This window comes from Lissotriton helveticus, chromosome 9, assembly GCF_964261635.1.
Source record: "Lissotriton helveticus chromosome 9, aLisHel1.1, whole genome shotgun sequence".
NCBI lineage: Eukaryota > Metazoa > Chordata > Amphibia > Caudata > Salamandridae > Lissotriton > Lissotriton helveticus.
In genome coordinates this window covers 784,732,365-784,756,094 of record NC_136070.1, presented here as the reverse complement: position 1 = coordinate 784,756,094, position 23,730 = coordinate 784,732,365, and the positions used below count along the sequence as shown (strand labels likewise).

General features: G+C 47.1%; 1 protein-coding gene across 3 annotated transcripts in view; it reads right to left on the bottom strand.

Moving 5' to 3' along the window:
- Positions 1–23,730, bottom strand: part of SYMPK (symplekin scaffold protein) — a 1,116,254-nt gene that overhangs the window by 804,691 nt on the left and 287,833 nt on the right. For all 3 annotated transcript variants that reach the window (XM_078660908.1, XM_078660909.1, XM_078660907.1), the window contains one exon: positions 17,529–17,679. In XM_078660908.1, coding sequence (XP_078517034.1) covers positions 17,529–17,679 — 151 coding nt within the window. The remainder of the gene's footprint in view (positions 1–17,528; positions 17,680–23,730) is intronic.

Sequence of the window (23,730 nt, the reverse complement as noted above, 5' to 3'; positions counted from 1 at the left end):
GGCCCTTGTTTTATATTGATCTGGAAGGTGTTGTAGTAGGGTCTCCAGTTTGTCATAGTGTGCCCTATCATATCTAGCCAGAGAAGCCTGTGTGTTGGCAATTCTACATATGTTGGCTGCCTGGGACACTGTTCTTTTACCAGATGCGTCCAACCGTTTTGACTCCTCATCAGGAGGTGGAGCATTGCCTGAGGTCTGAGTTAGCCCTTTTTCTGGTGTTGGAGACTACCAAGGAATCTAAGGGAAGCTGCCCTTTAATGTAAACAGGGTCAGCTGGGGCAGACTTGCATTTCTTTTCCACTCTGGGGTTGATGACTCTAGCCCTTACAGGATCTTTAAAGATTTCAGGAGCGTGTTTGATTACCCCTTTTAACATTGGGAGAATGGAAGTGGACCTTTGAGATGGTGCAAAGATGTCTATGAGGAAATCTTCTATAGGGTCTGTGTGCAAATTCACACCATGGTATTCTGCAGCTCTGTGTATGAGCTGAGTAAATCCTGTAGTGTCCTCTGGAGGGGATTGTCTAAATATCATCTTGTGGTGTGTCAGGAACATCTAGTGTGCCATAATTGTCCCATGGGTCATTTGGGATATTAGGATGATTAGGTTCCCCTGAAGATTCATCATCCCCTCCCTCCCCAAAGTCATCGTCATCATCCTGAGGTGGAGGAGATTGTGAGGGTACTGGAGATGGCATAGGAGAGATGTGGTGTGGAGGAGGAGGTGGAGAAGGATTTCTTAAAGAAGAAGAGGCAATGTCTCTTTTCTCTAAAGGAAGTGGAGCTGGTGCAGGTTTGTCCATTTTCCTTTTGCTGGAAGGACTAAATATAAGGTGACCTGTCTTTGGGTCTATTTCGAGAGTTTTTTGGGATCAGGTCGAAAATGCTCCTCCGCTGGAGTGTCTTGCTTCGGTGCCGATTTATCGGGTCCGACTGCTTGTGTGGCACAAGTTTTGGAGTTGTTTTATGCTCCTTAGGTTTCGAATCAGGAGTTTTCCTGGGTTCCGAAGGTTTAGTTGGGGTCCTCCGAACCTGTTTGTTTGGTTCCAATAATTTTTTTCGGCCCGAAGGTTGAGTGCCAGTGGATTTCGGTGCCGAATGAGCCGATTTGGAACCAGACTTCGGTGCGGATGAAGAGAGTGGTTTCTCTTTGGGTTTGTCTTTTGATTACGGTACCGGGGATGGGGTTTCTGTACCGGGGATGGGGTTTCGGTACCGAAGGTAGGCTGGCTTGATCCCGAGTCGCCTGAAGGCTTATGTGTTGACTTCTTTGCCGGGCCCGAAGGCGGGGTGTGGGAAGTTTTGTGCACCTAGGCCCGAGAGTGAAGGTGTTACCGAAGCCTTTTTATGAATGGATGGGGGGGGGGGGGGGTGGGGTCGACATCAGTACTTACGACCCGCTGCCCTGGAGTGATGTCTTCGACGTCGGAGTCGTCGGCTTCGGAGGCGCTAAAGTTGCCCTCTTCAATCTGCTCCTGCTCCGGAACATTGATGCCTTCTTGCAAGATATAGTCCGGTATCGATGTCAATGATCGAGCCATAGTTCTTGGAGCCTGACAATCCTGTATTGTTTTCTTGGAGCGGAAAGAGGCACAAGCTGGACAGTCTTTGGCCTCATGCTCGGGCGAGAGGCAGAGGTTACACACCTCGTGAAGATCAGCGTGTGGAAACTTGGATCCACATTAAGGACACTTTTTGAAAGAAGTCCTTTCCATGAGCCAAAGGGCCTGATGGCGCAGATAGGCCCGAAGGCCTACGTCGATGACCGGAATTGAAGAATTTAAGTTTGTAGAGATGCGTGTCGAATGGGAAACGAGATTGAAAACAATACCGAAGAATGGGTGAAGGATTGCGCGTCGAAAGGTAGATCTGCAAAGAAACCTAACTGGAGCGCGACATACACATTCGAAAACACAGGAGGAGCCACCTATCTCGTGACTTCCAAAGACTTCTTCCAAGACAACTACAAAGTGCAAACATCCGGGCCCAACACCAAATGGCGATTTATACATAGTATGTGATCGGCAGCCCATATGCCTATGTGCGTATATATATATATATATGACGCATGTAGAGAATTGAGTCTAGAAGCGTATGAGACAGAGAGGGTACACCGAAGACCCTCTCAAGAAAGCCATACTTAAAACCAATGAGAGACCTAGATCTGCCTTGCTACCTAACACCATGGAACATGACACTGATACAATTGAAATGAATGAATCACCTAGGTTAATCACCACATACAGCAGACAGGAACGTAAGATAAGGAGCATTTTGAATAAAAATTGGCCCATAGTATTAACAGACCCAATTATGAAAAACACTTTACCAGACCATCCCAGTGTGACATTTAGAAGAGCCAAAAATATGGCTACTCTATTATCTCAGAAGACACCCACAGTCAGGCAAAACACTCTAGATTGGTTACTGACCACATGTGGTTTTCGGAAATGCGCGACATGTCGGGCATGTAATTTTGGAGCCAACACCACAAAATACAGGACCCCCTTTAAAATTAAAGAACAATTCATCAGGGGCAAATTTGACTGCCGTACAGAATATGCAGTATACGTTCTCACCTGTACTTGTGGTCTGAGATACGTAGGCAGTACCAAGAATCCCGTCTATATGCGAATCTTACAACACATTCGTGCCATCATCAATTGTGACCCGGCATATCCGGTAGCCAGACACTTTAAGCTCAGTCACAATAAAGATGTCAATTGTCTTTCCTATTTTGTGATTGACATGGCCCCGGTACAAAAAAGAGGCGGAGATAGAGATAAAGTACTAAGACAACTGGAGACCAGATATATCCTCAATCTTAATAGTAAACATCCTAATGGTCTCAATGATAGGGAGGATATGCATACCTTTCTATAAATTTGTACTTATCTCATCACTGCGCACATGATCTGTCCGAATACACTAGTATGGAATATTGGCTATAATAGCAAGAACTGTAATTTAGTTGTAAATAGGTCGTATCATACATCGAATTTTTTACCTTCTTTGCATTGGGTGTGTTTTTCTAACTTTTTCATACTCTTTTAATAACTTTTTTTAATGAACATTAAATAAATTTGCACTATCTTCACTCAGTATTTCACACACTAATGGGTATTTGCGAAACATGGATAATAAACTAGATAGTTGGCCATTTCCGGGAACGGAATGGATCCTTAATCTATTAGAATGATCAAAGCACTAGCACTTTCGCCGACTTGAGACAGCATTAACACACATAACATCATATGCAGGATCTAACATGGATCATTAGTGAGGCAGCTTTATTCAGCATTATGGAATACGCATTCTTGCAAGAAAACCATTCATGGTATTAATTAAGAGCGGTATTTGTACATTTAACCTGGCATGAATTTTGCACATGTAATATAATATTCATTTTATGACTTTTTACATGAGGTTGTATTTACAGAATTTTAGCTTATTTATATGTTACCGTATTTTCCGGCGTATAAGACGACTTTTTAACCCCTTAAAATGTTCTGGAAAGTCGGGGGTCGTCTTATACGCCGGGTGCCAAATTTGACGTATGTTTTCATGCGTTTCTTACATAGCGCGGACTTTACTATTAGTTCTGCCAGCTTTAATACTCCTGTACTTGACCTCACAGTGCTGAAAGGTTGAACTGCTACTCTCAGCAACCGTGACAGGGGTGGCGCTCCTCTTCCCCTGAATTGTACTGTTACTTATGACAGATTTTCCATCCAGGGGCTGCTTGCTGTTTTTCCCATCAGGTGTCAGAGCGCTTTACAGTAGGAACAGTATTGATACAAGAGGAACAATTACAAATGAACAAATTACAAAAGCAAACGTTAAGTTACATGGATCAAAAGTGACAATAGTGAGCAACCAAAATACATGAGGTAGCAATCGGTACATTCCTGGAGAAAAAAGTGATAAGTGTGCAGGTTACAAAAGCGTACAAAGTACGAGCCAACTATGCAGGACTGCGTTGGACTGCTCTGGAAGTGGGGGTAGTCTTATACGGCGAGTATAGCACAAAACCTACATTTTATCAAGCAAAGTAGGGGGTCGTCTTATACACCCGGTCGTCTTATACGCCGGAAAATACGGTATTTATTTAGTGCATATAACATGCTATTTAAAAATGATTCGTTCTGAGACAGCTAATCCATTATCACACAACTTCACGCATTTAAGCGGAAATAATGTATAGATGTTGTTGCAAAATATAAACAAAAATATGTTTATCATGTTTGTTACTAAGCTGGCGTGCTAGATACCCAGTTAACTTCAGCACTTAACATTCATAGTATGTTTTCACTGTCCATCACTAGGTCACGTGGTGAAATCACAAATGAGAAAAAAGAGTGTGTGCATTATTTAAAGTGTCCACTACTGCATGTCCGCTATGTGATCAAGGGCAGTTCCTGCCCGAAACGCGTCGTGCCTATCCTGACCTGAGATGGATAATAAACTTCCTCTGTAAACACTCGATGAGCTGCGTGGTGGTCCGTGACTTTTCTGTGGTCAGAACCGTTTTCAGCAGAAATTGACCCATATATATATATATGAACTATAGTTACTTACCTGTAAACTGTGGTTCTCCAGTATTGGTGTCTTTCATAGATTCACATGCTTGAATATCCCCCGTCGTCGAAGTGGGAGTCCCACGGTACATAAAATAGCAGTATATATGCATGTATACATGAAAAATATAACTAATAAAAATATACATACATATAGTGCAGTAAATTGTAAATTCCAAAAGTACCATAGAACACAATAGGCCCATTGAAAAGCCTAAGGGAGAACTCACTTTAGTAGCATATCAGAGTCATTATGTGTTGGATCACATTCCAGCCAATCAGGCTGTAGCCTCCTCTAGAACCTTCTCCTCAGAAGCCCAAGTCCTCAGATTTTCGTAGCACAGAGTAAGTAAAAGTGCCTGAGGAGAAGAGAGCCTCTGAGGGGAGGATGGGAGGGTCGCATGTGAATCTATGAAAGACACCAATACTGGAGAACCACAGTTTACAGGTAAGTAACTATAGTTCTTCTCCAGTATTAGGGGTGTCTTTCATAGATTCACATGCTTGAATAGAGTAGAAAGCAGTAAATGATCACATAAGTCATAAAGGTAATACATCAAGCAAAGAAGGTAAATATATATGGTAATAAACAAGAAATACCAAAACATTATTACTAGAAAACAAAACCTTTATGACTGGAGGTGGGTAGCAACAGAGGCTCACCTTTACTGGAAAAGATTCCGCAGCACCGCTTGACCCACTGCCGCATCCGCGGCGTCTGTTGATTGCAGGCAGTAGTGCTTAGTAAAAGTATGGCTGCTCGACCAAGTAGCAGCTCTGCAGATCTGGCGTAAGGGTACCCCCGCAAAAAGGGCAGCCGAAGTAGACACTGCTCTAGTTGAATGAGCTCGAACAGGAGCAGGAAGGGGCTTTCCAGCCCGTTGGTGGCAGAAGGATATGGTAGAGGAGATCCACCTGGTTATAGTCTGCTTGGTAACAGGTTGTCCTTTGCAAGTTGGACCATATGCCACAAACAATTGATCAGATTTTCTGATAGGTGCAGTTCGTTGAATGTAGAATTTGAGACAACGTTTCAAATCTAATGAATGCAATGACCGCTCAGCTGGAGTTTGCGGAGCAGGAAAGAAAGTTTTCAGAATTACAGGTTCGTTGAGATGAAAGTCACTGGGAACCTTCGGGATGAACTTAGGATTAGTTCGTAATGTCACAGCCTCTTTGGAGAATTTTAAGAAAGGAGGCTGTATGGTAAACGCCTGGATGTCACTGACACGTCTTGAGGACGTTAAGGCGAGTAAAAGAGCAACTTTCCACGTGAGAAATTTAAGAGTTGCCGAGTGAATAGGTTCAAATGGTGGTAGAAGTAATTGAGACAAGACCAAATTCAAACGCCAGGCAGGCGGAGGGCGACGGATAGGTGGAAACATCCTAAAAAGGCCCTTGTAAAATTGTTTAATGATCCTTGAAGAACATAAAGATGTGGAACCATCATGGCGGAAACGGGAAATCGCCGCCAGAAACACTTTAAGAGTTGAGTGGGACAGACCTGATTTTGCCAGGGATAAAAAGAAAGGTAAAATTTGTTCAGGTTTTGCAGTCATTGGGTCCAAATCCTTGGTGCGGCACCAGACACAGAAACGTTTCCACTTGAGTTGGTACGTTTTTATGGTGGAGGGAGCGCGAGCCCGCGCTAACACCTCCCTGCAGTCCTTGTCAATAGTCAACCGTGCAAATTCATTGTACTCAGGTTCCAGGCATGGAGTTGAAGGTATGCTGGATCCGGATGACAAATTTGTCCCTGCTGCATCGTGAGGAGGTGCGGCAGAGGATGGAGTGGCAACGGATCGGACTGCGAGAAGAGGAGCAGGTCCGTGAACCATGGACGTCTCGGCCACTTGGGTGCGATCAGGATGATGCGACAAGGTTGGAACCTCATCCTGTGTAACAACCGAGGGATCAGAGGAAGTGGAGGGAAAGCATAGATGAAATCGTTCGACCAATCGATCGAAAATGCATTCCCGCTCGACTCTCTGTGGGGATGCCGACTTGCAAAGCGTGGGCATTTCTTGTTGACAGCAGTCGCGAAAAGATCCATCCGTGGCTGGCCCCACCGCCGGAAGATGTACTCGACCGTGGGCTGATTGAGTTCCCACTCGTGATTGTCTGATGACGCTCGGCTGAGTGAATCCGCCAGAACATTGGCCACGCCTGGCACGTGAATGGCTGTGAGATGAATTTGACGTTGGATCGCCCAATCCCATATTTCTTGTGCTAGTTGAGAAAGTGGAAGAGACCTCGTGCCGCCCTGCTTGTTGAGGTAGTGCATGCTGGTGGTGTTGTCCGTCCTCACCAGCAAAGTGTGTCCCCGCACTAACCTCTGGAAAGATTTGAGGGCTAAGAAAATCGCCAAGAGTTCCAGACGATTGATGTGCCAAGTTCGTTGGATTGCTGTCCACTTCCCTTTCACAGACATGCCGTCGAGATGCGCTCCCCAGCCTTCGAGAGACGCGTCTGTTGTAAGCGTCAGAGTTGGGGGTTCGTCCTGGAATGAACGGCCTGCAGATATGTGTGGAGGGTGAGCCCACCACTCCAGCGCTTTCTGTATGCGAGGTGTTAAAAGGACCTTGTCCTCGAAGGACCCCGACACCTGTTTCCACTGCCTGTCCAGTTCCTCCTGGAGAGTCCTCATGTGCAATCTGCAATTTGGAATGAGGTGGATGCACGAGGATGCCATGCCAAGGAATGATTTGAACATTCGGACAGAAACGGACAGTTTTGATTGGAGGGAGCGCACCATCATTAACATGCGGTCCTGTCTTTCCTGGGAAACGTACACTTTTCCCTGCCGAGAATCTAGCAAGGCTCCGAGAAAATTTCTCCGTTGCGAAGGTTGAAAATGTGACTTCTGGCAATTGATTGAAAGCCCCAAGGCGTGGAAAAGGGAGACGCAAACTTGAGTGTGCTGCTCCGTCTGGTGAAAAGTGCTTGCCTTGATGAGGCAGTCGTCCAGGTATGGGTAAAATTGGATACCTTGGAGACGTAGGAAGGCAGCTACAGGGGCCAAGATCTTGGTAAAAACCCTTGGTGCCGAGCGGAGGCCGAATGGCAGGACTTTGAATTGGAAGTGTAGCTGTCCGACCGTGAAGCGGAGATACTTCCTGTGTCTGGGGTGGATTGGCACATGGAAGTAAGCGTCCTGAAGGTCGATTGTGGAATAGAACTCGCTTGGATTGAGAAAATTCAGAATTTGGAGCAGGGTTAACATCTGAAATGTTTTTGAAATTAGAAATTTGTTTAGAGCTCGTAGATCCAATATTGGACGCCATTCCCCCGATTTCTTCTTGACCAAGAAAAAGCGGGAATAGAACCCCTTGCCGCGTTGACCTTGCGGCACTAGTTCGATGGCTCCTTTTTTGATCATTAAATTCACCTGGGCCAGAAGGTCCTTGAAATGAGGGGGTGGTGGCCCCGAAGGTGGATGATTGGGTGGAAATTTGGTGAATTCCAGGGTATGTCCTTTGGATATAACGTCCAGGACCCATTGGTCGGAGGTGATTGTAGACCATTTGTAAAAGTATTTCGAGATGCGACCTCCAAGATGTACGGTCGGCAAAAGGAAGGGTCTGAGGCAGTCACTGCTTTTTGGTGTTTGATCCACCTCTATAAGTGGATTTCCTTTGGTAAGGCCTGGAGGTGGATTGTCGGGTTTGAGATTGATAGGCACCCCGCTGTCTGTTATCGTTGTAGGTGCTGAATGAACGATATTGACTTGAGCCACGAAAAGTAGAGGAGCCTCCGCCTCTACCCCGTGCACCCCGAAAAGGCCGTTTCTTGTATTGTAGGCTCGCCAGGGATTTTGCAGTGTCAGTGTCCTTTTTTATTGCCTCAAGGGCATCATCCACATGTTTGCCAAACAATAATTGTCCGTCATAAGGTAAATCTAGGACTCTTGCCTGTACTTCAGGACGGAAAGTGGTAGAGCGCAGCCAGCCTTGACGCCTCAAGACTGCAGCCCCCGCCAATTGTCGAAATCCCGTGGAGGAAATATCGAGTGCACACTCAATGATTTCGGAAGAAATCAACTCTCCCTCGTGGATAATAGCTTGTGCTTCTGACCGGATTGCCTCAGGCAGCTGAGGAATCAATGCAGCAATCTCGGACCACATCTGGCGGTCATAACGGCCCAGTATAGCCAGAGTGTTCGCCGCCCTCACTGTAGTAGCCGCCATGGTCGTGAATTTTTTTCCAATGGAATCCAATTTGCGGCCTTCCTGATCAGGAGGAGACGTGAGTGGCGTAGCAGGATTGCGCGATCTTTTTTGCGCAGCCTGAGTAATTACCGAATCTGCCTTCGGTTGAGACACTAAGCAGGCCGGAGAAGACGCCGGCGCCTTGTATTTCCTGTCTAATCTGGGTAAGACCGCAGGAACAGAATTGGGACGTTCCATCAATTTAAGGCCTTCCTTCCAAATATATTCCACGATCGGAATAGTGTGGGATTGCCTCTGTGAGATGTCTTTAAAGTCGTATAGAAAGCAATCACTTTCGTGCTGTTGTTGTTCGACTTTGAGATGAAACCGTTTTGTAGCCCGGATCATCAAATTGTGGAAATGTGCCATGTCCACTGGGGGCGAATGTAGAGGTGAGGTGGGCGGAGTGGAAGGTGTTTGAGCCCTATAATCGTCCCACTCAGCCATGTCGGCGTCATTGTCGTCGTCATCTGTGTTGTGAGGATCCGGATCCTCATCTCCAGTGTCAGGGCGAGTACCATCCGGTGAAGCCGGTGAAACTGGTGTAGGTGCCTGAGGAAGGTGCGGTTGAGGCTGCGGAGGAGGCAGTGGTGCTGGAGAAGCAGGAGTAGAAGAAGGAAACCTGCGGTTATAATCATCCAGCATGTGCTGAAGGTTCATCACCAAGGACAGAGGTATCTGGGTAACAGGCTCTGAAGGCACCGGTTCGGACGTATCAACAGGAAACAATTCAGTCCCATCTTCGACATTGTCCAACACCTCACCCTCGTCACTATATTCCTGGCACTTAATGTTCAAATCCGAAGGACTTGTTGCCTGTTTAAATAATCCTTCCACTTCCGAATCGTTTCCGGATTCTTCCCCAGCAGACTGGAATAATTTGTCTGGAAGACGAGCACCACTCCTCACAGGACTCAGTTGGATGAGTGGTATGGTCCGCAAAGAAGAAGCAGTAACCACTGTGTAGATGGAAGCCGTCTTCGGTAGAGGTTGGTGCGACGCCAACGAGCCCGTTGGCGTAAATGCGGCACCGTCAGCAACGCCCTGAGGCGATTTGGACGGGATTTTCTTAGTCGACGAGGATTCCTTGCCCGTCGACGAGCCCGTCGACGGGAGCGGGGCTTTGTTCGCCGACGAGAGTGGAGCTTTCGCCGTCGACGGCGAAGGCGTCGACGGTGTGAGAGTCGTCGACGAGGCCGTCGATGAAGTAATGCTGGCCGACAAAGACGTCGTCGACGGGGGCACCGTCGACGGGCCCGTCGACGGGGTGCTGGGTGGAGGCTTGGTCTTCGTCGACGATGGATGCGCCGACGAAGGGTGCGTCGACGGCTTCGTCGTCGACGGGGCGCTGAGTGGAGGCTTGGTTTTCGTCGACGGTGTATGCGTCGACGGCTTCGTCGTCGACGGTCTATCCTTGCCGGTCGTCGACGAGATCTTCACCACTGAAGAGATGGGTCTCACCTTCGAGGTCGTCGTCGACGAGGTGGTCGTCGTCGACGTAGCGCCGGTGGACATGGAACATGTCGTCGTCGACGTGGAGGTGGTAGAAATGGATTTCGTCGACGCTGAAGACGTCGACGGGCGCGACGACGAGCCCGTCGACGAGCCAAAACCAGATTTCTTACTGGTAGGTAAGGCTTTGGGCGCAGACGTCAGAGAACCAGGTCCCGTAGACGTGCCCTGAAGCGAATCCTGTGGGGAGACAATCTTAGAGGACTCCAACAGTCTACTCTTCTTGAGAAAAGGAGAAGGAGCCTCGGTCTCAGACCCACGCTTCTGAGAGGACTTTGAAGCAAAAGATGACAGGCTCTCCACATCAGAAACCACAGACTCCGAAGTTCTCAACTTCTGTAGCCACAGAAGGAGACGGGCCTCTCTATCTCTCAGAGTCTTAGGAGGGAAAGTACGACAGTACTTACAGTTTTTCACCTCATGGTCTGGGTAGAGACAGTAAATGCATTTACTGTGTGGATCCTCGTGGAAAAGGCGCAGTTTACCACATGAAGGGCAGGCTTTAAACAGAGATTTCTTGTTTGAAGACATTTTCTTGAAGAAAAAACAGGTAAAGTTGAAGAAAACTGAGCAGAGCTCAGGGAGACTCCCTTCACACGACGTGCGGTAGAAAATCTGAGGACTTGGGCTTCTGAGGAGAAGGTTCTAGAGGAGGCTACAGCCTGATTGGCTGGAATGTGATCCAACACATAATGACTCTGATATGCTACTAAAGTGAGTTCTCCCTTAGGCTTTTCAATGGGCCTATTGTGTTCTATGGTACTTTTGGAATTTACAATTTACTGCACTATATGTATGTATATTTTTATTAGTTATATTTTTCATGTATACATGCATATATACTGCTATTTTATGTACCGTGGGACTCCCACTTCGACGACGGGGGATATTCAAGCATGTGAATCTATGAAAGACACCCCTAATACTGGAGAAATATATATATATATATATATATATATATATATATATATATATATATATACACACACACACACATATATCTTGAGGCGGAAAGCTGCGTGTGTTTAGGCAAGTGTCTATTGTGATTTTAAACTTGTGAGAATATTTTGTGGCACTCACTTTGCCCTTTTAACAAAAGACCTTCGTTATCATTTTGTATTTTATCATTTGTGCAAAAATTGTTTGTACTAACGGGCACTGAACCGCGGTCTTGCATTTGCTTTGCCTTACCCGCTAACCCCCTTCGCAGCCGATCGCCGCTGCCTGGGGTCCTGACCACCATCCGCCATCTTAGGTGAGGATCAGGGCGAGCAGACTAGTGCTCGGCCCCTCCCGCCCTCGACGGCATAAAATGGTCCCCCCACCTAGGAAGCGCAGCGGACGAGCGCAGCGGGCACGCCAGTGGCATGCCGAAGGCTCGCCAAAGGCGAGCCCGTCCGCGACGGGCCGGGACCAGGGGCCACAACCCCTGTTTCACCAACAATTGGCAAATCTGGTATTTCCGCACTGGTATATTCTAGAGGGGAACTTCTTAATCTTAATACAACCGCTTCACTGGGTCATTCCCAGTGTGCTAAAGTAGGATCCTTAAGCACCATGGGCCCCTTCGGCTGCCGGACATGTAGATGGGATGGTAATTACATAGACCGTCCAACATTCGAAAAAGCCCCTACTCTCGATTTTTCTTGCATTCATCTTAATGCAAGGTCCTTTCCTAAACACTCTATAGAAATATGGGACATGTTACAGGAGATCAAACCAGATTTAGCTTTCCTCACGGAGACTTGGCTTGGCAAGCACAGTACCCCTGACATTGCAGCAGCACTCCCTATAGGGTATAAAATTACAAACCTGAATCGATCGAATAAGAGGGGAGGTGGGGTGGCTATGATATTTAAAGACACTTTTATCTGTCACCAAGAAGCAGCCACTCAAGTGGGTAAACATGAAGTCCTGATCTTCTCTTTTTCTATAAACACTCAGGCGATGTTGGGTGGCGCAATTATCTATAACCCTCCGGGGAGCACGGCAGTTTTTAGTACCCAACTCCTTGAACAAATTCTCCCTGTCTGTCTCAAACATAAAAATATTCTAGTCCTCGGAGACTTTAATGTCCACTATGATTTGCATGATAATCCACTAACTAAACATCTGGCAGCTGATATGGAAATCATGCACTCACACAGAAAATTGTACAACCCACACACAGAGCCGGACATATGTTGGACCTTATTTTTTCTAATATAGCAAACATCACTATTACAGATATAAAACCTTTGACCTGGACTGATCATCATAGGATTGAATTTAACTTCACCCTGCCCACAAAGAATATAAGAACAACTGTTCAGTCTACAACTAAAATAAGATGTTGGAAAAAAATTTCTGTGGATAAATTTCAAAAATATTTTCATCATAACACTATCTTAGGAACCTCTAGTGAGCAAGAAATCCATCAACTACTAGATAATATTGGGAACGCGTTGGATCACTGTTCAACGTTCCGCATAAAAGATCGACCCAAACGAAAAATTTCTGAGAAATGGTATGGTCCAGATCTAAAGGTTGCTAAAAGAAAATGTACCACATTGGAACATAAATGGAGATTAAGTAAAACTCTTGAGGACAGACTTGCTTATAAAAAAGAAGCTGAAAATGTACAATGCAGCTATAAGGAAAGCAAAAAAAGATTATCTTTCGCAAAGAATACTAGACAATAGAAACTCCTCTAAGGAGCTCTTTAAAATAGTAAAAGAACTTTGTACCCCCCCCCCTAGCCTCACTTCAAATCTGACTCCCTCACAGGAGAACTGCACTAAAATAAGCGATTTTTTCAGTGGAAAAAATCGATAAAATGTATGCTTCATTTTCAAATAATAATCAGGAACAAGCAGAGTATCACTCAGACCCTACTTTGCTGGCTAGTTGCTCCACTTTCGGCCCTTTTTCTGAAGAAGAAGTTAGCAAGGCAATGCTAGAAATTAAATCAGGATCCCCATTGGACGTATGTCCACATCACATTTTTTTCTCAACTCACTCCCATAATTTGTCCAGCAGTAACGCAAGCTCTCAATCTGTCTCTGGATCGAGCCGAATTTCCAAAAGTCTGGAAAAATGCAATAGTAATACCACTATTAAAAAAAGCTGGGGCGGATATAAATAACCCGGCCAACTATCGCCCCATCTCACAGCTGCCATACCTATCAAAGGTCTTAGAAAAATTAGTAAATAAACAGCTGTCAAATTTCTTGGAAACTAATAATCTGCTTAACGTTTCTCAAACGGCCTTTAGATCCAACAATAGCACTGAGACAACGCTCCTAGCTGTGATGGACGATATTAGAACCCAGATTGATCAAGCAAAATCGGTTGCCCTGATATTACTAGACTTATCAGCGGCGTTTGACACCGTATCCCACAATCTTTTAATAGAAATGCTGGCCGCTAAAGGAATACAAGACAAAGCCTTGAATTGGCTGGAATCTTTATCGGACAGATTTCAATCCGTCTGCTTAGGTAATTTTACCTCCACCCCACTGAAGATCAAATACGGGGTCCCACAGGGGGCATCATTAAGCCCGACATTATTTAATGTCTACGTATCCTCCCTTGCGTCTATTGGCAAAAAATGGGGAATCAATATTTTCTCATACGTAGATGATACGCAACTGATGGTAACCCTCGATGGCGAAGAGGGCGCCAAAAACAGGCTGCATAACTGTCTCTCAGAGCTATCCAATTGGATGCACAGCCATTATCTGAAATTAAACACCGACAAATCAGAAATCCTCTTGTTCGGCGGATCCCAACAGCTCTGGGATAACACCTGGTGGCTTAATACTCTCGGCACTCCACCTAATCCAACCCTGACTGCTAGAAATCTGGGAGTTCATATCGACAGCACTTTGTCTATGAAACATCATGTCACCACAATTTGTGGCAAGGGCTTTGCAATATTAAAAATGCTAAAACGAGTTTTTTCATGGATCCCTATCGAATGTAGACAGATATTAGTCCAGTCACTACTAATAAGTAGGTTGGACTATGGGAACTCTGCATAAAACTGGTCCTAATATCCTACAAAAAAGAATCAAGTTTTATGCACCGGCTCGGAACTTACGTTCACAATCTACAGCTAAAGCAGCCACTACACGAGTAAAAAGAGCCAGAATGGGCGGGCGGGCTTTTTCGCATTTAGCCGCCAACATTTGGAATGATCTGACAATAGATCTAAGGCTCACTGAGTGTTATCTTACCTTCAGAGAAAAACTAAAGACTGTGCTGTTCCCTGAAATAGAATAAACATTAGCCTCTGGTAATTGCTCACAGCATATTGTTCAATCTTAGCGCCGTGATATCCTGTTAGGATGAATGTTGCGCTCTAGAAGTACTAATAACAACAACAATAACCCCTTCTGGGAGTTGGAGTCCGGCATTGTAACGAACTCCAGCAGGATGTGCCGACTGCATTAGGGGGAGGAGCGTTTGGTGCTGGAACAATGATTTAAGCAGGAAGGAGCATTGCGTGACAGGACATGCTGCTATGTTGGGCGCTGAAGAAGGCAAATGCCGAAATGCATTCGCCGCCATTGCAGAAGTGAGGAATAAAACCAGCTGTTGCCCTGAAATCCCCTTGGCCTCTGCGTCCTTCTTTCAGAGGGACGGTTTGTTGATATTTTCTGTGCCCGCCAGAGACACAGTACGGATGGCCCCGCTGCGCTAAGGAGTCTCGGAGTGCAAACTGGCGCCCAAGCTGCTTGCAGCTTCATAACTGCATCGAGGAATCGATAATCTCCGACGACCGCCAGATGACACAGGCCACTGATGGGAAAAGCAAGGTATTCTACTTTGGAGGAGCGATATAGCCCGCATTGGCTGCCCCGACCCATCAACTTGCCTGGGTTGTTCTGGCTGCAGCGGTACAAAGGGGACCAAGGACTGCGGCTGGTGACCTTTTCTCACTTCAGGGCATTGAACCTATCACCACCTACCTGATAGCCAGCCGGGACCTACTGTCTGCCTCACTCCCCCACGCCATCGACCCAATTGTGCCGGTACAGTGCCTTCTGGGAGTTGGAGTCCGGCATTGTAACGAACTCCAGCAGGATGTGCCGACTGCATTAGGGGGAGGAGCGTTTGGTGCTGGAACAATGATTTAAGCAGGAAGGAGCATTGCGTGACAGGACATGCTGCTATGTTGGGCGCTGAAGAAGGCAATAAATGCCGAAATGCATTCGCCGCCATTGCAGAAGTGAGGAATAAAACCAGCTGTTGCCCTGAAATCCCCTTGGCCTCTGCGTCCTTCTTTCAGAGGGACGGTTTGTTGATATTTTCTGTGCCCGCCAGAGACACAGTACGGATGGCCCCGCTGCGCTAAGGAGTCTCGGAGTGCAAACTGGCGCCCAAGCTGCTTGCAGCTTCATAACTGCATCGAGGAATCGATAATCTCCGACGACCGCCAGATGACACAGGCCACTGATGGGAAAAGCAAGGTATTCTACTTTGGAGGAGCGATATAGCCCGCATTGGCTGCCCCGACCCATCAACTTGCCTGGGTTGTTCTGGCTGCAGCGGTACAAAGGGGACCAAGGACTGCGGCTGGTGACCTTTTCTCACTTCAGGGCATTGAACCTATCACCACCTACCTGATAGCCAGCCGGGACCTACTGTCTGCCTCACTCCCCCACGCCATCGACCCAATTGTGCCGGTACAGTGCCTTCTGGGAGTTGGAGTCCGGCATTGTAACGAACTCCAGCAGGATGTGCCGACTGCATTAGGGGGAGGAGCGTTTGGTGCTGGAACAATGATTTAAGCAGGAAGGAGCATTGCGTGACAGGACATGCTGCTATGTTGGGCGCTGAAGAAGGCAATAAATGCCGAAATGCATTCGCCGCCATTGCAGAAGTGAGGAATAAAACCAGCTGTTGCCCTGAAATCCCCTTGGCCTCTGCGTCCTTCTTTCAGAGGGACGGTTTGTTGATATATATATATGTATATGTATATACATATATATATATATATATATATATATATATGTGTGTGTGTGTGTGTGTGTGTGTGTGTGTGTGTGTGTGTGTGCGTATATATATATATATATATATATATATATATATATATATATATATATATATATATATATATATATTCGCTCCACAGCAGCACCAAACAATTCAGCGCACTCGCAGGCAGGTGCGAATACATGCGGGGGTGCACCCGCATCAATGTACCAGCTCCACTTCCTCTCCACCTCGGCTTCCGCCAGGAAAGAATCGCACTCGTAGGGACTTGTTACCATACGTTTAATTCCAGCAACAAAGCAACAAGTAAAGACGCGTATCGGAGTAAACCTTTCTCTAAAAATTTGAAGCTGCACGCAACTGTGGTCCGTACTCCATTTTAGAGCACAGAGGGAAAGCAACTGCGAGAAGGAGTTTTAATTTTATATATATATATATATATATATATATATATATATATATATATATATATATATATATATATATATATATATATATATACACATATATGTGTGTGTGTGTTTAGAGCTACATATATGTGTGTTCGCATATATGTTTGTTCACATATGTTTTCCGGGGTCCCGCGCATGGGCGGGAATTCTTGTGCTTATGACTTTGATGAGGATCCCCTGTAAGAGAAATTATATGGGGAACAGGGAGCTCTGAGAAAGGTCATGCCAGTTGCAAGAGGGTCTTGGTGGCAATGGATTGCTGTGCAGCAATGAGTGTTTTGCAGCTCTGAATGCTCAGCATCCATGTGTTCTGATGACACTGGACTCTGAGGTAGGGAAGGGCTGCTGGAAACAACCGTGTATGAGGAGGATATTTAACGGGTCAGTGGATCCTTTTTGTGTCGGGCATGCTTGGTGCACTGGGGTAGGGAGGAGAAACTTTAGATCATGCATAAGAGGGCATGTGATGCTGGTATGCTGCAGCAGAAAGATACGTGGCTAAAGGGATCCTTTGGAGATGTGTATAAATGTGAGAGAAATGCAGTGGGGAGGGGTACTGTTGAAAAGTGAACTTTTAGGTGTTCAAGCTAGAACGATTGGTCAGTCAACACTGAAAAAACAGTTCTTGTTATTTTAATCTGCAAATAGGATACTGAAACTGGATATTCAAACAGGCAACACCACAATTAAATAGTCTGGATCATCCCCAATTTCAAAACCTCTAAATGATTTGTTACTTAATACTTGAAAAAGAGCATGTCATTGAATAAGCAAGAATTCATCACTCTCCATGATAATACCTGGGCCAATGCCTGCAGCGGTCATCTGGGTAGCCATGAGACGGGAGAGATGTTTGATCTGTGCTTCTGTGCCAGCTGATTCGACCGGAGTATAGGTGGACTGGAAGGATGCTGGCATTGTGTCAGGTAGATAGACCATACTGATCAAAACCTTTGGGAAGAAACCAATCTGATCAGCTTGGAAGAGATGAAAAAGAAATCTCTTACAAACCCGTACCAGTGCCATGAAGCCACACTTTGACGACTCTAGAACTTCAACTGGTAAATCAAGCACAATGCAAAGGCAGCAGTTTTGTAAACAAGCAACACGTATTGCTCCATACTCTGCTACAGATACTCACTGTCTAACATCACCCCTTATACAAATGCCCACCTAAACTAATAAGAGACAGCTGATTAAGATGTCTTGTACGCACTCAAGTAAGCCATTGAGCACCCCACTAACAAAGCATTTGTCAGGCAATGGTCAGGTAAACGTCCGTACATTTTTAGTGCACAATTGTAATTTGCTATTGAAATTTCGGAGCTAAAAACTATTCAATTAAGTTGTATTTTCCAACTGCAAGTCTCACACTTTTTGTGTCAGAATACATGATTCGTCACACATCAGACGGCCTGCACTAAAGGAAACCGCATCCGAATCAAGTTAAGCAATGAAACAATGCAAAATTTAAAATGGCCTCAGGTAACACTTGAATTTGTAATTCTATTTTTAGTTCAAAGGAAAGCATAGGGCAGTAAGTGTGGGGAAGAATTCTTGTTTTTGTTCACTGGTAAAACAGGAATAATTGTATTAGTCAATTTAAATTGCAACTTTAATAGGTTCAGAACTCACTTTTCAATGCAAACTAAATAGAAAAATAAACTTCCAAGTAGGACAGCAGGGTGTCCCTTTTGACATTTCATGCGAGTTGATGAATGTGATATATGTGGCAGTGTGATGCTAGTTTCTGGCTTCATTTTGCAAGCAGATTTTTTTGGAATCAAAAGCGAATACCCCATATCAGTCATTCATAAAGTAGGAATCAACAGACCCTATTCTAAGAAGATTTGGTTTGATTTAGGATTTATAAAGCGCCCGAATAACCCCCCAAGGGGTATCTCCATGGTCACGAACTGCATAGTTGGATAGAAACAGGGAGTGAGTTAGAACGATAAGGAAGGTCGGGAAGAAGGTGGGGAAAGTGATGGTCTGTCCTATGTGGAAAGAGGTACCACTTTGGGAAGAAAAGAAGGTCTTGTTAGGAGGACGACCTTGTCCGGATGGACAGCAAGGAAAGGAGGTTTAGAAGACAGAGCCTGAAGCTCACTCACCCTCCGAGCAGAGGTGATGGCAACCAGAAAAGCATTCTTTAAAGTCAAGAGTCTGAGAGTATAATTATGTAGTGGCTCAAAAGGAACACACATAAGATAAGTCAAGACAAGATTTAAGTCCCACAGGGGCATTACAAAGGAATAGGAGGAAAAAGGTGAGTAATGCCCTTAAGAGATCTCATTACAATAGGGGACTTGAAAAGAGAAGGCTGATCAGGAAGGCAAAGAAAGGCCGAAATGGCCGAAAGATAGCCTTTAAGAGTGCCCAGAGCAGAGCCCGGCTGGGTCAAAGAAGGAATGAAGAGGAGGAGAACCTCTGAAAGACGAGCAGAGAGGGGATACACTGGTGTGTATTGCTAAGGCCCTAAGAAGCAAGGAGAATGGGTGGATTGATAGAGAATATAGAAGCTTGATAGAGTGGCTAACACATACGTTGTTACCAAAGGTAAGTAACTTGTTCATCAGATAGAGATTTCTAGCCACAAATTCCTTACCTTAGAGTAGAAAGCCAAGCAAAACCTCCCCAAAGGTAGGTCTGCAAAACAGATTAAATCAGGAACTCCTGCATGACCGAACAGAGTGCCCATCAAGATAGACCTGACCATCCAAAACAGTAATGTTTGGTGAACGAGTGCAAGGACACCAACGGTGCTGGCTGACAGATGTCCAGGACAGGGACTCCGTGAACTAACACATTGGTCACAGTCTTGGCTTTGGCAGAATGAGCACACAAGCCCTCAAAGGGGTGATTTGTGGCCATTGCGTAGCAGATCTTTATGCAGAGAACTACCCATTGTAAGATAGTTCTCTTTTTACACTGCCTTCCTTTCTTAGCCCCGAAGAACAAGTTCCGTACCTTTGGTTACGATATATCTGTAAGAAACATTAGTAGTGATAGATTCCTTACCTTAGAATTAGCCCCAGGAGTCAGACTGGATCCGGAACGTTTTCGTTAGCAGTACCCCTGCGCGTCGGAAGGTGGCGTCGTGCAGCTTCGCGTCCGTCATTGCTGTCGTGGTCGCCGAGATGGCTTCGTAGCAGCTACTTAGACGCCGCCCTCGCACCGTGACGTCAGTTCTGTACACTACTGTTGTGTGCGGTTCAAGTAAAATGAGAGCGCACGTTTAGGGTCCAGACAGTGGAGCCTCTCCTCCTCTCTAGAAGGATGCGGCGGGCAGGAAGAAGGTGGGCAAAGTGATGGTCTGCCCGATGTGAAATGCAGTGACAACCTTTGGCAGACAGGATCGACGTGTCCTGAGCACATCCTTGTCCGGATGGACAGATAGAAAAGGAGGCTTACAAGAAAGAGCATAGAGCTCACTCACTCTCCAGCCAGGAAAGCAGTCTTCAAGGTCAGTAAACGAAGAGGACAATTGTGCAGAGGCTCAAAGTGAGCGCACATTAGATATGTAAGAACTAGATTAAAGTCCCACTGTGGCATTACGAAAGGAATAGGAGGGAAAAGGTGAGTAATGCCTTTGAGAAATCTATTTACAAAAGGGGACTTGAAAAGAGAGGGATGATCAGGGCGCCTGAGAAAGGCCGAAATAGCAGAAAGGTAGCCCTTGATAGTGCCCAGAGCAGAGCCCTGCTGGGCCAAAGAAAGAAGAAACAGAAGAACTTCTGAAAGAGGGGCAGAAAGGGGATCCACAGCCTTTGCTGTGCACCATGCCACAAATTTGTTTGACCTCCAGGCGTATACCAACTTAGTGGAGGGACACCTGGGTGCCAGAATGACATCACAGACTTCGGGAGGCAAGTCAAAGGAATCCACTGCAGCTGCTCAATCTCTATGCAAAGAGCCAGGTTCGGGTGAAGGACCGTCCCCTGCTGCTGAGAAAGAAGAACCTCCCGAAGAGGCAGTCGTATCGAGGGATCAATGGTCACACTGAATAGCTCGGGATACCATACTCTTCGAGCCCAGTCCGGAGCCACAAGAATTACTTGGGCCTGCTTGCGCCACATCTTCTACAGCACTCTGGGTAGAAGTGGTAAAAGTGGAAAGGCGTGCAACAGACCGCAACTACACTTGCGACGAAAAGCGTTGCCTAGTGAGTGCCGCCTTGGAAATTCCAATGCGCAGAACTGCTGACATTGCACGTTCTCTTCTGTGGCAAATAGATCTAACCAAGGTTCCCCCGACGGTCGAAAGAGACCTTGCGCCAGGTCAGAGTAAAGACGTCATTCGTGAACCACCATGTACCTGCAGCTGAGTTTATCCCCCCTGGCGTTCAGTGAACCAGCCAGGTGTTGAACCACCAGGGAAATGCATTGCTGTTCCAGCCATGTCCAGAGGCGCAGAGCCTCCTGACATAGGGTCCACGACCCCATCCCACCCTGTTTGTTGCAGTACCACATGGCCGAGGGAAGTAATGCCTTCAGTGCAAGTCAGATCGCCGGAAGCTCCAGAAGGTTGATATGGAGCTTGGACTACGCAGGAGACCAGAGGCCTCTGATCTCCGCCTCTCACACGTGTCCCCCCCATCCCATCCATCCAAGGAGGGACGCGTCCGTCACCACTGTGTGCTCCGCTTGGAGAAGCGAGAGGGATCTGCCCTGGACCCAAAGTCGATTCATGAGCCACCACTGCAACTGTTGTGCAGTGCCCTCCGAGATCTGGACGGACTCTGACAGGTTCCCCTGATGCTGCACCCACTGGAACTTCAGGTCCCACTGCAGAGCCTGCATATGCCATCTGGTATGAGTGACCATGTCAGGGTTCGCCCCCTCCCAAACCAGTGGAACTCTTGGGGGGCTCACCTTGTGTAAAACCCTCTGCTTGTTTTCAGCTCCCGGACATGGAGGATGCCGTTTGCGATCCAGGTACGTCGGATATCCCGGGCTTCTGGCCCTTTAACAGTGGAGCCAGCCTGCAGTCAAGCCCCGCTCCTGAAGACGACACGGGAAAAGATTCGCCTGCTTCAAAGAGGTGGAGCTGCAACCAGGAAGAGAATGAGGAGAACCGCGAGGAAGATGCAGGTGAAAGGACCCTGAGAGAGGCAGAGCTGAAGAACCGAAGGACGGCGATTAAAGAACCGGATACCGATTTCGGGCCAAGTACCCTGGAGCCAGGAGGCTGTCCCTGCGCACTTCCCAGCCACGGACCAGGAGGTTTGTGACTATAACAGGTGCGTGATCGGCTTCGAGGTTCAGGGCGGCGGGCAGTCAACTCCTCCCCGACAATAAAACGGGCGTATCCGTGCTTTTACATAGCGGATCATATCCCTGTCCTGGTGCTGGTTTCCCTTGCCCTCACCGTCCGGCCCTACTGGTGATCCCTCACTTTCCCCTCCCTCAAAACCAAGAAGTAGCCTGATATTAAGGCTGTATTATCTTTTCTTTTTCCTTCCCTCCCACCTATCACCAAACCAGAAAGTCCGTGAGATAACGCGACCATCGAAGAGCGAAGAGATAATTCACTAACAACGTGCAGGATCGTCATTTTCTTAGATTTCTTCTTTTGTTTTTGTATACCTGCTGGGACTTGTCTAAAAACTTTAATAAACCACCCTTACAACTAAAAATTTCTGCTTTGAGCATTCCCTTACCACGCAACAGACCAGCAGGATGCAGGACACCATGAGGCCCAGGAGCCTCAGGGTCATCCTGACCAAAACCCAGGATAGAGGCCGAAAGATTGCAATCATAGCCTGAACATCCTGGACTCGCCGTTTGGGATGATAAGCCCGAATCTGTGTCTGGTGCGACTTCAGGACATTGATGGAGAACCCCAGCAAATGCACAAGGTCGGTCGTAGTCTGGAGGTGGGAAACGACTGCCTGGGGTAAGCCTGCCTTCAACAGCCAGTCGTCGAGATAGGGGAAGATGGAACGCCTGATCTGCGCAGATGAGCTGCGACCACCCCCATCACTTTCGTGGACACCTGAGGGGCGCTGGTAAGGCCAAAGGGGAGCACGGTAAACTGAAAATGCTCGTGGCCTACCATGAACCTCAGGTAACGCCGGTTGAGAGCTAGGACGGGAATGTGGAAATATGCGTCCTGCAAGTCCAACGTTACCATCCAATCTCCAGGGTCGAGAGCAGACAAGAACTGAGCCAGAGTTAGCATCTTGAACTTCTCCTTCGGAGGAAGCGATTGACGTCCCTGAGGTCCAAGATAGGATGCAGGACTTTGTCCTTCTAGGGCACCAGAAAGTAGTGGGAATAACAACCACATCCTACTTCTGGCGCAGGAACGCGCTCGTTGGCACCCTTGGCCAAGAGGGCCGCGACTTCCTGTTGAAGTAGTGCCAAGTGATCCCCCGACATGCGGTGGTACTAGGGTGGCATGGCAGGAGGGGTGGTATCGAAGGGGAGGGACTTTGTCTAAAACCCACATGTCCGAAGTGTTAGTGCGCCAGCGCGGGAGGTGATGGCGAATTTTGCCACCCACTGGTGTTTGATGGGCCTGAAAGAACAGACTTGGAAGGTTTTGAGGCAGTAGTGGCCGGGGTGGAAGTGGACTGACCCGCCCACTGGCCCCATGAACCGCCGAGGCCGTGCTGAGACTGTTGCTGCTCCAGCCTGTGGCTCTGGAGCGAACGTGTTGGGGCGCCCCTTCCGTGGCCATGAAAGGAGCGAAAAGCAGTAGGCAGAGGAGGGCGAGTGGCCGACAGGCCCAAGGATATGGCCTCAGCCTGTGAGTCCTTAAAACACTCCAACGCACTATCTGCCTTGTTGCCAAAAAGGCGAATGGCATCAAAGGGCATGTCCATCAGGGTGTTCTGGACATCCCCGAGAGGCCAGTAGTCCTCAGCCAGGTGTGGCGGTGAGGCGCCACCGTCGTGGAAATTGCTCTGCGCCGCGAGTCGGCGGTGTCAAAGCCACATCGAATCGAGAGCACTGTCCGCGCCTCCTCCAGACACTGAGGCAGTACTTGCGCCACCGT